Below are 14,981 nucleotides of genomic sequence, written 5' to 3'. Positions count from 1 at the left end.
TATTTTACTACCACTAAATGGATTTTGACTACCAACATCTTGGCCGAAGGATGAAAACTAATGGTATAATAATTGGAAGAATTATGCAATGGTTATTTAGTGATAAGTTGAGTTGAAAAGTCCAGTTTCACCACTTTCAACTAACAACGAGCTCGCACTCTGTAGCTGCAACAGTTGTATCCATATCATTTTTAAATGCTTATCATATTACTACCACTGAACAGATATCAAACACCAATACCTTGATCGGCAGGTAAAATATTGCTAAAACTGGTGGTATAATAATTGGAATATTTTTTCAATCCTAAACTAGTTAGAAATTGAGTTAAAAATCATGCGCATTCAATCAGTTACAAACTCGCTTCTGCGTCACTCGCTTCCAGCCGCTTATAGGCTTACTATAAACAGAGAATGTGCAAAAATCAATCACTTATTTCGTTTAGGTAGCAGTGATGCTCAGATAGAGCATTGGGATGTGTAGTTCTGGCTGGTTAAACAGCACCTCATACTGTATTAGTGACAGATAAGAAGTTTATTATTATTTGTTCATTTGATCGGCCACTAGCACATTCCAAGGCTATCGGGCCGTTGGTTTGTATACATATTTGGTTACAAATATAATTTTTTTTTATACACTTTATAATCAATTATAATTATATTCTTATAAACTTAGATTTAGGTAAGAAGTTATATCATTCTCAAATGAGTGTTTTCTTACTGCCCCAGAACATTATTATTCATAGTATTATGTAGCGGATTTTAATCATATTTTCAGTTTGATAAAATTCTTTCGCAAGCATCTTTCAAATGTATGTAATAGCCTTGTAAAAGATCATGTTATGCAATCAATATTTATTCAGTTCTCGCATAAATGCGTCATGATCAGATCGCGTACGGTATATGCACTGACAAAATATCAACCCGCCCCGTGATGTTTTTTTGCGTTAGTCATATAAAAGTATCCACCCACTTCCAAATTATATTATTCTCTTAGCTTCGTTGCGCGACATGATGACTTTCTTTTCCATGTTTAATAAGACTGTACGAAAAATAATACTTTTTTCATGTTGATAAGCAGCGAACTCGGATCGATGGAGCACTCTCACCCACTCAACAAAATAACACGTCGCATCGTGTTGCTTCCTCGGGTAAAGACTTGGAGGACAATAAAACTGGCAACCTGAAATATAGCATTTGTTATGTAAAATTGGTCAACAAATCGATTGAAGATGGTTTCATTTTGGGCAGGGTGCGGGAAATGGTTCATTTTTCCCCTTTTCACCCTATTTTTGTGTGTTTTTGGAAATATAGACCCTTTCCACAGAAAGAAAATATCACCAATCGATTTGTTGACCAATTTTACATAAGAAATGCTATATTTCAGGTTGCCAGCCCAGCGGCTTCTAATTAGTGGGAATTTGGGTCCATTTTTTCCCAGTGTGTAATGGATAGGAAACTTACTGTAAACGGTTTGCTAAATCATCATCTATCAGACCTTCAGATATGGAGTGTGAACTAACTGCTTTGAAATTACATGACAATAAAACAACTTCAACCCTTAATTGGCCCCGTAAAACATTAATTTGTATTGTGCCGTGACAAATTAATGTTATGTGAACAAAAAAAAAAAACAACTTCAGTCCGTAATACTCTCCTAGTTGATTTAACAAATTCTTGTCCACTCGGACCTTGGCATAAGAAATCATTAGCTTTGAGGATTTCGGAGATGAACGGTAAATACGTTCTTATACAGGTGAAGACAAGACTCAGCGTGTTTTCTTCTCAAGAAATCTTTGATAAAGAAAGCTGAATTTGTTCCTCAAAAATACTGCAAAATAAAATAAAGTTTGTGACAAAATTCGGCCGCCAAAAAAAATTTAACCTAAACAACAAAACCGGGTATTTAGTGAACCAAACGGTAAACCCATCCCGCACTCACACTCGCTTCGCTAGTGACAATTCATAAATGAACCGTCCAAACCACGGTATGAAAAAGAATTATTACCCGATTGTTTCGCACACTGTGTGCTAACGCCACGCAATGCTAACAGCGGGAAATGGCTGGAGCCGGACACACCATCCAACGCATCGCATCGCTGGTTGTGCGATACACATTGACGGCACGTTGAGTTATTGTACCTTAACAGCGTAATTTTGTGGTTTAATTTTTCCCCCTTTTAAAATCGATAGAACCAGGGGGAAATTGGCTGCGATACGGTCCGCGGGGCACAACAGGTTCCTATATTTGTGACGGTGGCTATAACAGCTGGCGCCGGCGCCGTCGCTTAAAAGCGAACAGCGACGCGGTGGCAAAAAATATATGTCGAAAAGAGATGTGGTTCAAAAATCGTTCTCATTGTTTTATATTACTTTGCGGTCCGCAGCACCACACATGCGTATCAATTAAGTACGATTTCCGATAATAAATTTGGGATTATCATGATTTCCACTGGAAAATGTGACCATCGCTGGGCTATTGTTGTAAGCCAGGATAATGGCATAACGTTTGCCCACTTCCCATTTAGCGCTGTCGCATCGGCCGACCCGGTGGTGCCGCCGCCGCCGCCGTTGCGATGAGTTACGATGCACTCACTGATGGCACGTCAAATAATTCGCATTTTCCGAGGTTTTTCTCTTTTCAATTCACTGCTCTTGGTTTGGTATCCCCGGCAGGGCGTTTGAAGTAATTTAATTTATTGACACAAAATTAAATAACAATCAGCGATTTTTTCTCTGATGGGCACGAGAGTTGGCTGTACTTTCTTTCTTTCGTTTTTTTTTTGTTTTTGGTTTCGGTTCGTTAGCCAAGGGTGGCACGAAGTCGTGCAATTTGTGCATCTAGAGTAGCCAAATTGAACTCAGGATCCTTCGGTGGGCTGCGGCGAATGTCTTCCAGTCCTTTCAGCACGTGATCTGGCACCGGTGGTTCAACAGGCAAATGAGCCCCTTGAGGCTGAAATCCGTAGGTGTCAGCATTGTAAACTACTCGATACAGTACGCCGTCTGGGCCGGTGTAGGAATACTCCCCGGCCGCGTTGGCGCCGTCGAAACTGGTTTGCTGTCCTGAAATTCCATTGCTGGTCTCGTACCGATAGCTATACGCTCCGTTGGGCTCAATGTTCGAATCATGGGATAGAATGACGGCTTGCGATTCAGGACCACCGACCGGAAGGCGCTTCTGTGGGGCTGCTAAAGTAGCTGCTATTAGAGCTGAAAGCACCACCTTCACCGAAAGGATGAAAACGGATTACAATCGAGTTTACGATAGCCCAGAAACGCTCGATAGAACTCACCAATTTGCTATACATTGTGATGGATTTATAGGAAGATTGCTTGCCAGCAGGCGACTTAGAACTGAATGATACCGAAACAAGCTCCAGTTCAATCTTTTATACGGAGTCTATAAACATCACACACCTTTCGAGCGTTTAAGGTGGGCCGGCACTGCGCCAGAGGGTCGGCACAATAAATAAATTACCAAATTATCTGCTAGCTGTTTGTTGCTTCGCTCAGTCGGTCGGTCTGTCGGTCGATCGGTTTCGTTCGTCTTCTCCAGCATCATCATCATCATCATCACCACCACTACCGGCACCAGATTCTCTTGATTCTAATCCATCTCTTCGGTGTGAAAACTTCTCGCTCAGTTGCATGTTTAGCTTAAGTTCCTTCGTTATTATTATTTCACTACCGAGATGCCTCTGCTGTTGATGACTTACTATTGGCTTCAATGGGTACCCGAGGAAAATGTGACTCTGGAATTGTTTGTTCGAATGTTTTTTTTTTTTTTTACTTTCTGGAATGAAAGTAAGTCCAACGGATTGAAATCAATCTATGATTGAGAAATGAATATACACAGGAAGTCATTATATCAGGAATGATATAAGCTCATTCCATGAAACAAACATTCATTAGAAGTTCACCTCATCACATCACTTTTTATTCTAGCAGATAGATGATGATGTTAAAAATAGATTCAATAATAATTAGAACAGGCAGTGCACCAAAACTTTTGGAATTAATTTATGTAGAGGAACTGGATGATTATGTGGGGTTGACAACACTTTGAACAATACTTAATTTTAAACTTCACTTTCAAGTAGTAACTGTGGAGTTGACGATTGAAAAATGTACTAACTGGGAAAACAGTTAATTACACATTTACGAAAAATATAGTCCAGCAAGTGGGACACGAACTCAACCACACATTCACTGCTTGAAATAAAAATGAAAATAGCTTAATTTTAAACATAGAAGGCACGGGAATTTCAAATTAATTTCACGTAATTGCAATGATTTACCTAACGATTTGTTAAATGCATGACGATTCGGATATTGGATACGTTGAAACTCAAAAGGCAAATCATTTAAAATGATTAATTTTATTGGAGTGAGAACATTCTCGCGCCTGAGTTTGACTTAAAGTACGGTTTGATTGTAATACATTGGTCTTTAGATGCTCTATGTCCAATCTCCGGTCAGATGCGTTTTCGTCACACCACCGCAGAACGTTACTTCTATTCTTGATTGAGCGTGAGGGTAAGGTCAAGTAGGGGGATGGGAAGAAATCCATGCGTATCAATCCCTCTGACAACGGTTTGATTCCACTAAAATTAAACTCATGACCATTTGCTTGTCAAAGCGGACTCTGTAACCTTGGGGCTACGCGCTCTCCTCTTTTAGCCTCCGAGCCTGCATATACTTACTTATAGATATTGGGTGGTATGTGACCATTTTTAGCTATTATAGAAACCGGAGGTCAACTTTTTGGTTTCAAAATGGCATGTGGAGTCAATTTCTGGCCTCTTCGCATCACTCAGGTCCCAGAGATACCAACATTGGTCATTTTAGGTTGTTTTTCTGAAACCGGAAGTCGTCATCTTGATTTCTGAAATGGCACCTAGAGTCAATTTCCGACCTCCTGGTATCATGTTGGTTCCGGTTACACCCATACTGGGTGGTATTCGGCCATTTTGGGCAAAATTTCAGCAACCAAAAGCTATCACCTTGGATTTTAAAATGGCATCTAGGGTCGATTTTTGGCTTCTGTGCATCATCTATCATAGGAACATTTCCAGTAAACACTCACAAGCCAAATATGGTTCTATTTGCTTGATTAGTTTTCAATCTATGCAGAAACTTATGTTTAATTTGTTCCGTGCCCGAAAAAACCTCTACACACAAATTTGCACGCCGATTATTTTCAAGCTTAAGAAGAACACACAGGCAGACAAATGGAACTCCATTTTCATATGTTTAGATTGATTAAATTTATTATAACCACCTCTCTGGCTACGTTACTGAGATACAGGGAAATCAATGTCACAGAAACATATTTGAAAACCCACGTATACGAGTTAAAACGGTGAACAAAATAGGTGTTTTGGAGTTGAAAAATAACAAATTTGCCTTTTTATTTAATAATTACCAATTAAGTGATTTCAAAATCATCACATCGCTCACCCTCCCCAAATTCTTACTACGCCAATGATGTACAGGAAAGTCTCAAATGACACAGTATGTCAGGAAATCCAAAAATTTCAATTTTGGTTCTATTTGCTCTAACAATTGTCGAGTTATCCAGTATTTTGTGTTTTATTTGGTCAGAACCCCCTTCTCCTTTTCCAAAAAAGGAAGGATGTCAAACCATCCCAGAAATATTTATTTTACTCTTAAATCCTCACGTACCAAATTTGGCTCCAATTGCTTGAGACATTCTCGAGTTATGCAAAAATTCGTGTTTCATTTGTATGGGAGACCCATTCCCCACCCCCCTCCCCGAGATAGGAGGAGTCTTGAACCTTTATAAAAACCAAGACAGGTCTCAAAATCCGTACATTCAAATTTTTATGCCGATAGGTTTTTTATTCTAGAAAATCTGTAACGAGCGTCTTAGCAGAGTGATTGAGATCAATCAAAGAAATAGTTATCGGTTTCCGTTATACTCTACTAAATTTAGTAGAGTATAACGGAAACCGATAACTATTTCTTTGATTGAGGTTTTTTATTCCCAAGTCTCAAAAGGATCAGAGAGACAGACAGACACACAGAAAAATTAAAGATTTTAATCAGAATCAGAAATTAGAAAAAAATTGCTAATACTATTTTCTAGCGAGAAAAAAATTGCAGCGGGCTGAAAACTTTTCGTTTATCAAACTCTCAACGGTGTACCAAATTCCAAGTATTGTTTTCAACAACAAGAAGATGATTGCTGCCAAGATAAATGCCTCAAATTTCCATGCACTGTTATAATTGTTAAAATTGATATAATTTTACCTTAAAATCGCTCTATCTCGGTGGTTCAAAAGAATCTACTTCTTTTTTTAGATAATTTGTATTAAATTATTATATTAAATTTTCTAGAACATCTTAAGTTGATCAGAAGTAGTTAAGATATAATTTAAGTGAAGAAACTAGTTTTAGGGCAGTCTTTTAAGAAAAATAGTAATATCTCTCCAGAAATAAGACCTAGAAATCTCGGGTCTTCGGCAAAGTATCATGAAACCGACAGCTCTACAACTTTTCCAAAGACAGAAATTGAATATGTCGTGAAATAAAGAAGCTATTTTTATGAGTGTAATACTAGCTTAAAAAGCAATTCAACGAAAATGTCAGATTATTCTAAACAGTCTTCTGAACTTATTCGATAGATGAAGTTTCTCCCAAACTTTTGGAATAATAATTGGCATTCCAATTGAAAACCTGTGAAAAAATGAACTAAAAATAATTTGGAAAAGCAGCGGTTATGATAGAGCTCTCGCAAACGCAACATATTGTATTGTAAAAGCTCTCGTAAATGCAACACGTATCATGTCGTGATGCGGATTGGACGAAAGACAATCAATTTGTTGTCATGTCGGATGAAAGCAGATATCAAGAGTGCAACTGTTGCGTATTGCATATTGCCGATGTGCGACAGGGAGAAAATTCTGTTCGCACCAACATTAACTGGTGGCAGACATAAGCATGAAGTTCAAAATTCTGATGCAATGTCAAACTTCAACCGTCTTTTTATTAACCGTCGTAGAAGTTTGTTAATATGATTCCTTTTTTTCAATCAATAACACAGTGCAACAAAAAATGACTTTTTTTTCTGCCTTGGTTTCTATATATAATTTTTTGTGTATTTTGATGCAATACTAAATTTCCCCGAGTTTGAACATATTTCAACTTTTGGGGCAACAAAAGCGCCATTTTGAATTTTTGAGAAATCGGGAATTTTCGATGTTTTTTCGACGCCATTTTGTTTTAAGACCAAATATCGAAGTTCTAAGAGTTTGTCCACATATTAGCATCTTCTTACCCATGTTTAAAAAAACAGATGGTTTCAAAACTTACTAAAAACTTTTACTCGGAATATATTATACCCCAAAGAACATTTGCTGCATTTTAATTTTAACACATTTTTAAAAGTTACGTTATTTCAAGGTTGCCTTATATCGAGGAAGGGGAACTGCTCCATTATTCATCTCAGCCCGTATATTTATCTCATTCAACATGTAAACACAATTGAAAACAGGAAAAACGCATATTTTCTACTTAAACTAATCTGCTAATCCATGGAATGGATTCTTCTTAGTTAACTTTAGATTCCTCATGAAGTATAATCCTCAGAAACTCACTTAAAAGAACTAAATTTGATATTATAGTCGGGCATCAGCACTCGAAAACTCATTTAATTCAATCACCTACTTCGGAAAACAAAATCCGCGCATCGTTCTATACGGCTACAACGGGACTCGTTCTGCAGCCAAAGTTTTTTGACGTAGGACTACGTCTTTGTTTTCTATACTAGATTACACTTTGTGAAATTGAAAATGAAACTGGCAAATGTTGCGTCAGATTTCAAACGATTATAGCAAGCGAACGACTTAATGCATCTTAGTCATTTATATGTCGGTGGACAGATAAAATGTGTAACAATTGTTTGAAATAATGTTCAACATTGTTGCTTTACTGCTTAATGGTGGAAAAAGGTGTAAAGTTCCAAGATCAAGCTTTCCCATACATTTCCCTCGTTATTGACTTGCTTCCCGAGCACAGATAACAATAACATGGACGAAATAAATTCCACTGCCTACATATTTTGACTCAACAAAGTGTTTTGGTTTGTTTGTCTTTCTCTAAGTTGCGTGGCCCACCCTAATGGCAAAAATCTACTCTGAACTCGATACAAAAGACTGCGTGTAGAAAATTTAGCTTCAGTTTAGTTTGTTACACAATAGCGAGTGCAGTGCAGCTGTTAAAGGTACGCGACATTGAGAAACGAGAGCTGCATACGAGTCAACTTCCAGGCATTTCAGAGCATGTTACCTTTATTTTGCATACGGCAGCAACAGTTACCATCGTACGCTGCAGAATATTTAGCTGGCACAGCTACTTGAGGGCACAGCGGAGAGCAAACTTTATTATGCGCGGTCAAGCAAAATATTCAATGCTACCGATGGTGCGATTATCAGCGTTCTGTAGCACGAATTTCTAACTGAAGATCATGGAATCGGTTCTTTTCAGAACTATAGATGCTTGAAGATAAGAGTTATGAGAATTTTCGCAACTACTACTAGTGTAAAATTTTCATGTATTCATGCATCGCTAGTTTTACAATAACGACCATCAAAAATAAACGGTAGTGTTGCCTATGAACAGTTTAGCGCAGCATATAATATATACATTTAGTCCTACGTCACCATTTCATATAATCCCTAGGGCTGTATACCTTGTAGTATTTCATCACTAGCGGACCAATTTTCATTTTGATCACTAAACAAAATCACTCACTACACTAAGAATACTTTAATCTTTGAAATGTTCACCTCAAATTTCCTAAAACAAGCTTGAATTAGCAGAGATATATGAGATGAATTGCTGCAATGCCTAACTTTAAACTGCATGTATTTTCGTCTGTTTTCACTGCGTTGAAGAAAATCAAGAGTTGCCAAATCAGTTTCTGTTAATACGAAAAAATCATACTGAAAATGTTGAATTATTCCGACATAATTGACATAAATCTACAGCACTGTGGTGGTTACCTAGGTTACCAATTTTTACGTAAACAACTGCAGCGGATATCTAGGGAACCTACGACGACGGGCTGCGGCTACGTTCATTCATGATAATGTGATTCATTCATGATTAACAGTGAGATGAATATAGGGGCATTGCAAGATGAATAATTGAGCAGTGATTCAAATTTTGAGATGGATATGGAAGCGTTGTGAAAAATGGTTTGTTTTACGAAATTCAGGATAAATTTAGCTAATTTTACCAAATATACAATGCTAAACGATTCCATAATAGTACGTAAGCATATTTAGCTTATTTGTTCAATGATTTTGTGAAAATTTGGTATTTAATCCGTGCATTCTTCGTGAATATCGGCTTAATGAGATGAATAATGGAGCAGTTCCCCTATGACTGTACTAGGAAGCCCTGAATCGGTATCCTCCTGTGTTGTGCTTATTCTATAACACACCTCGTTCATTTGAATACTGGAAAGTTTAAACAGTTACGTGAAATCAGGGAGTCGGGGGTTGCTTAGCGTTACGAAATTTTAGGGGGAGGGGGGAATCACATCAAACGTTATACAAAAACAACCTATGCTAAAAACCGCGGGCTTAATACCGTTATTCAGTGAAGTTAATACGAAAGTTTTTTTTACCGTAACTATAGGAACCCCATTCGCAACTAAAGGAATACTATCGCAACCGTTTGAAACAAGAGCATTCAACATATTTTTGTAAATTTCAAGTCTCAAGGACTGTTTTATGTCCAAACAGTGAAAGGTATCAGCTAAACTTGTTTTTCTAACTTCACTTTTTGAGCATTTATACTTGTTGAACGTTATTTAATTGTTTTAGTCCCAATTTTCAAGAGAACTCATATACGCATACATATAGTTAGGCAGTGTGCCTAATATAACATTGTTTTTTTGTCGTAACGGATTCGTCTTGTTTCGTTTTCCCCGTAATACGAATAGCAATTTTTCCTACACATCTTGAGCAAAAGTAGTTCTACTAGTAATCTAAAACCCACACTCGTACCTGTAGTCTACTGGTGACAAATATATCCGATTATCACTGATATTGTTGATACACGTGCTTAGAATTATATATTTTCCTGCGGTTGAGGTAAATAATTCAGTACATGATTAATCTTAATCAATTAACGAAAAACACGAGATGAAGTAACGCAATACTTTTTGTCGTTTTCGCCTTCTAGACAACATAACCTTACCTTACCACTTCCACCAAAAATAAAATCATTCTTCTTTTCTTTTCTTACTCGGGTTTGCATTCGAAAGCCCTGGTGCAGAAAAAAACGATTTTTTTTGCTGCCAAGTCCTACGCCACGCTCTGCACTGCAACCCGCTCCGGTGTAAATCCATCCATCACCGGGTCGAATCGCGATGCGGTGGCTTTAAATGTCACTTCAACAAAGCACGCAATTTGCTCATGAACTTCCACACTGCTGCTGCTGCTGCTGTCGAGGCTGGTTGGTTTGCTGGCTGTGTGGCTCGGCCAGCAAACAGTCGTGCTCTATCCTCCAGGCGAATCGATTTTATTTTTCCATCAAGAAGATCTCCCGGCCGCAGCGAAACGATCATCAATATCGTCAGCAGCATCATCACCGTCACTGCGGCGAAGGCTATTGCCAGATTCATCAGTCGGTATAAATTGTCGCACATGCTGTGCGCAGTCGCTTCGCGGCCGATCAGTCAGTCTTTACGTATGATTTATTGTGGCTAAGGTTTTGGATTTCTACTGCTGCACCGAATAATTGACGGGCGAAATTCGGCGACCGGCTAATTGCTACAATTAGTCAACGTCATTTCACGTGCATTTATGAGAAGGCTCAGCCACTTTGCGTTACCTGCGGTGATAGGAATTTAAATCGAAGCTGCGAATGTATACTTCCTTGAAACAAATTTCCAAACAAAAAGAGACATAAAAATGAAGGTCAGCCAATCAGAAATTCAAATTGAATGTCAAATAATTCGCTTATATGATCGCAACCGGAGAATTTTATCAGATTGTTGTAACAAATTTGCATCTCTCCCTCTCATTACAGTTCTTGACGGTATGACACAAAGTCAAAACGACAAATTGGTCACGGTGTAAATTACTAACATGCTATTAATAGAGGTTGCATGTTCATTTAAAGAGCTGCTTGGCATGCAACAATCCTCTCCCTCCTCCTCCCTCCTCACTAAACCTTCTAGCAGCGGCGTTTCATGCCGATCCGTTTTATGAAGGGATGCTGCTGAATCTGCTTCTTCTCCTGCTGCTTGTTCTCCTCTCGACAGCATCGGATATGAAATCGGCAAAGGTTGCGCCTGGAGCACTGATTGAACTATTGAAGTGGAATATGATCTGCGCGGTTCAAGAAATTTGCCTTATTGCCGAGAATGGTTGGTTATTGTTTTCCTCCCGGTCGACTGCGGCAGCCGAGCGTGGGCTCGTGTTTCTGGGCGGTACTTTCATGCAACCTGTTACCTACCTGTTCTAATGGATAAAAGCTGTCTAATGGATCTAATGGTGTCGAAGTACAGTTGTTTGCTGCATCGGTGCTGCTTCACGCGTCAAGATACCAGGCAGCAGCGTGCGCCGAACGTAAAGGAGAAAATCAAACACTAACATAATGGGTGCCTTAACTTCCCCTTGACACGCCACCGGGATGCTGCTGAGGCCATTTCGGCATTGAGCGATTAATTCAATTCTGCAATAAAAATCCGGATTTTCTCACGTCTTTGTGGCTAGTGGGTTGGCAACTTCTCTTTTGTGGAATAGGGTGCGACCTGATTGGATTCCAGTAAGCATCATGGAGTGTCAATTTCGACTGGCGAGCGATTCTGTAAGCAAATAATCGATTGCAAATTACGCTGCTAGCGACTTCGTTTCAACCTGTATTTTTACTTTTTTTTTTGTTGAAACCATAAACGCTTAATCTGGAGCCAATAAATAACAATGTTTCGCAACAACGAAAATGTCGTTGTCGTGCTAAAAAGTCCTTTTTATTCCCGGTTTTTTTCGCTGTGCCCTCCGCCAGAAAACACGTAAAGCTCCTCATCAGCGCGAAAAGTATGAACAATGAGAAAAATAAATTGCTTGTGGATCGATTACTTCTCAACATTTTGACACATTTTCACCTCCGTCGCAGCGCAGCCCTGTGAATGATGAAAGTGGAGCCAATTTTCCCATCTCCGTGTCACTTCTATCATCAGGTTTTCCCCCTTGCACACATTCGGGCTCGGAAAGTTCGAAACTCCTCCGGTAGTGACTGTCTTCTAGCAACGGCGACGAAAGGGAGCGTGCTGTCCGTCATCGATAATCAACCGCTTACGGGGGCCCTTCAAAAAACGTGGTGCCGCAGGTGAGCATCGAAACCACGGACTGGGAAATTTGATATCTGTGAAGTGAGTTTTATGATTTACAGTGGAACATTTCCCGAGGATCAACCGAAACACTTTGTCACTGTTTTGAACGATTCAATACTAATTGCATTATTCAACAGCTTCCAATATTATTACATGTTTTGAAACTTTGTACTCTTAAATTGTTTATTAATTATCATTTTTCTCTGATTTAGTGCGATTAGTAAAAAAAATATAAAATCAAGAATTAGGTCATAGTAACACCAAAATCCCTTTTGCTCTTTTTTTTGTTTTTTCTAATTGACAGCGAAAGATTGAAAAAACTTCCATTACGTTTTGCTCCCTTTTTATTCATTCCTCCGCGTTTACCGTGTGACTTGCAAGGTTGGCGATCAGGCAAACTTTTGCCGAGCTCGAACCGATACCGGAGCGAGAAAAACTGAATGACGATGCCGTTCCGTTAGTGCGCCACTAGATCATTATTTTCGCTACTCCACCATCCTTACCGGGGCGGCGCAATTCGGCCAAAGGACCCTCTTTCATTTGCCGAATGAATAAATAATTGGTAACTAATTGCGAAATAATGAGTTTCGCTTTTGATCGTTCGATGCAGTGGCCGGAAGCGAACACTTCGACATCACGCAAGGGTTGTAGCTGCAGGGGATTTCAATTTGGCAACCGTTGAAGAATTTGGCACCGCACACGCAAAGCAACTTTGACGGTGTTGGTCTTCAAAATTCAATTACCAACAGTGCTTCGGAGGGTACAATTCTGTGGGCGGTAATGCGTAGCATCCGTTGGAACCAAATGAAAATTGCTAGACTGCAAGAGGTTTTTTTCTTTTCTTTTTGTGAACACCATTTCGAATCAACAGCATCTGGATGTTGGTTTCAAGATGGAGCTTTAAAAGATTCGCTGCTTTTTGGACAACTTTAAGATTATTTATAGAAGAAAAACCCCTTAGTACAATCCTACCATACACTATTCCCCTTTCAACTACCGCTGCAATCGATTCGCTTAAAAGCTGTCCACCCTTCACAGTTGTGCTTTCTTTCACGAAGTGTTGCGGTGATAAATAATATCGTCAAAAAAATTACAAGCACGTGTTCGGAATCTCTGAACAACCATCGAAGCCCATCGTCAGCTGCTGCCAGGCTCTGCGCACGGTGGTTAGTAACGGCAAGGCATCTCTCCTGTCGCGTTGTTGCTAATGCTCCACTGGAATGGACGAGGTGACATTAATGGAATGATAGAATTATGGATCTACGAACGAGGGCCGTGAAATTCCAGTGGAAAACTGCCTGCAGAGGATATAAATCAAACTGCCACGACGTTGGATAAGAGATACTGGTGGCAGACAGTGCGTATAATAGAAAAAGAATTAACAACGCTGTCGAAAATTAGGTAAGCCTAAAATATCATTATTTGCCGTGGCAACGCACCGTTTTAGTATGCATAAGACATTAGTTTTTTGCTCGTCCTTCACAGCTGAAAAAAGAATGAATTTTTTCAACACGCGATTTAGGATTTTCACAAAAACTGAATCGTATTTCTAGCTGTATTCGACCTTTTTATATCAAACAAGAAACACCGGGCGCTGAGTAAATTACAATGTGCAAATAAAACCCACTTTTTACCCATCCATCGCCTGGTCAATTTGAAACACAAACATCCCTCTTGTGTGTACTATTGCAGAGAAAAAATCCCATCCTCAGGCAGAAAGATAGTTTGCAAATTTGTAAAAATAACCCGCATTCAAATCTCCTAACGCGCGAATGTATTTGGCAAACATCAAATTTCTACGCTTTAACAACCCTCCACCATCGCCATCAATGGATGGATCAACTAAAACTGTACCCTTTTTTGCACCCATCCTGCACACATTACTACCTGCAGTAACGAGCTAACTCAAAGCGAAAGGAAGGTGAATAGCAAACAAACCAATAGTATCCGTCGGTTATCCATCTGGTTGGTATCCCTGGATCCGTGAGCTCGGTTTGTTTGGTTAGCCAGCTTCAAGAGCCGACCCCCGGCCCTGGGAAAGTAGTTTTTGTGAAATGTGAGAAAACTACTCACCGCTAGAAACGATAACGAACAGGTTGGTGAATTATCTGCGCTACAAAGGGACATGAAACTTTTTGTCAGCATCTACACGCGGCACATCAACACCGTTTCTGGGGTAGGTATCTGTGGTTGAATTAAAACATACTGCAAACTCCGAAATGTTTGAAATTGATGGTATATTGACCGATAGCCAAATAAGTTTCTCTCACCTCTCACAAATGGGTGCTGTTTTTACTAAACAAAATTAATTCTGTTTTTCTAACGTGTATTGACGTTCCATAAATTATGCTTTTAGATAGTGTTATAATTACCAATCAAACGAGTTTTGTGCTGACCCGTGCTGTATCAAGAAGTTGTCGTCATATTGCTCGGTTCTGGGCAGCGTTTCATCAGCTTCCCAGGTGTATCATAACCCGCAAGTCTCCTTCCATTTGGTCTGGTAGAGTTGCGGGAAAAATTCGATTTCACCGGGTTGTTGTTCAGCATCCTCGTAACGTATCCGGTCTACCGCAGGCTATTATCTTTCGCCAAGTGTACGATGGGGATCTCT

General features: G+C 39.3%; 1 protein-coding gene across 1 annotated transcript; it reads right to left on the bottom strand.

The window, feature by feature from the left end:
* Positions 1-2,377: 2,377 nt before the first annotated feature.
* Positions 2,378-3,450, bottom strand: LOC129721442 (cuticle protein CP14.6-like). Its single transcript, XM_055673995.1, has 2 exons — positions 3,294-3,450; positions 2,378-3,223 (listed from the first exon to the last, which is right to left on the bottom strand). The coding sequence occupies exons 1-2, from the start codon at positions 3,306-3,308 to the stop codon at positions 2,801-2,803; spliced, it is 438 nt and encodes a 145-aa protein (XP_055529970.1). The 5' UTR covers positions 3,309-3,450; the 3' UTR covers positions 2,378-2,800.
* Between the last annotated feature and the right edge of the window lie 11,531 nt (positions 3,451-14,981).

The sequence above is a fragment of the Wyeomyia smithii genome, chromosome 2, assembly GCF_029784165.1.
Source record: "Wyeomyia smithii strain HCP4-BCI-WySm-NY-G18 chromosome 2, ASM2978416v1, whole genome shotgun sequence".
In the NCBI taxonomy this organism is placed as follows: domain Eukaryota; kingdom Metazoa; phylum Arthropoda; class Insecta; order Diptera; family Culicidae; genus Wyeomyia; species Wyeomyia smithii.
The sequence above is the reverse complement of the archived record's forward strand: the minus strand, read 5'-3'. Positions and strand labels throughout refer to the sequence as shown.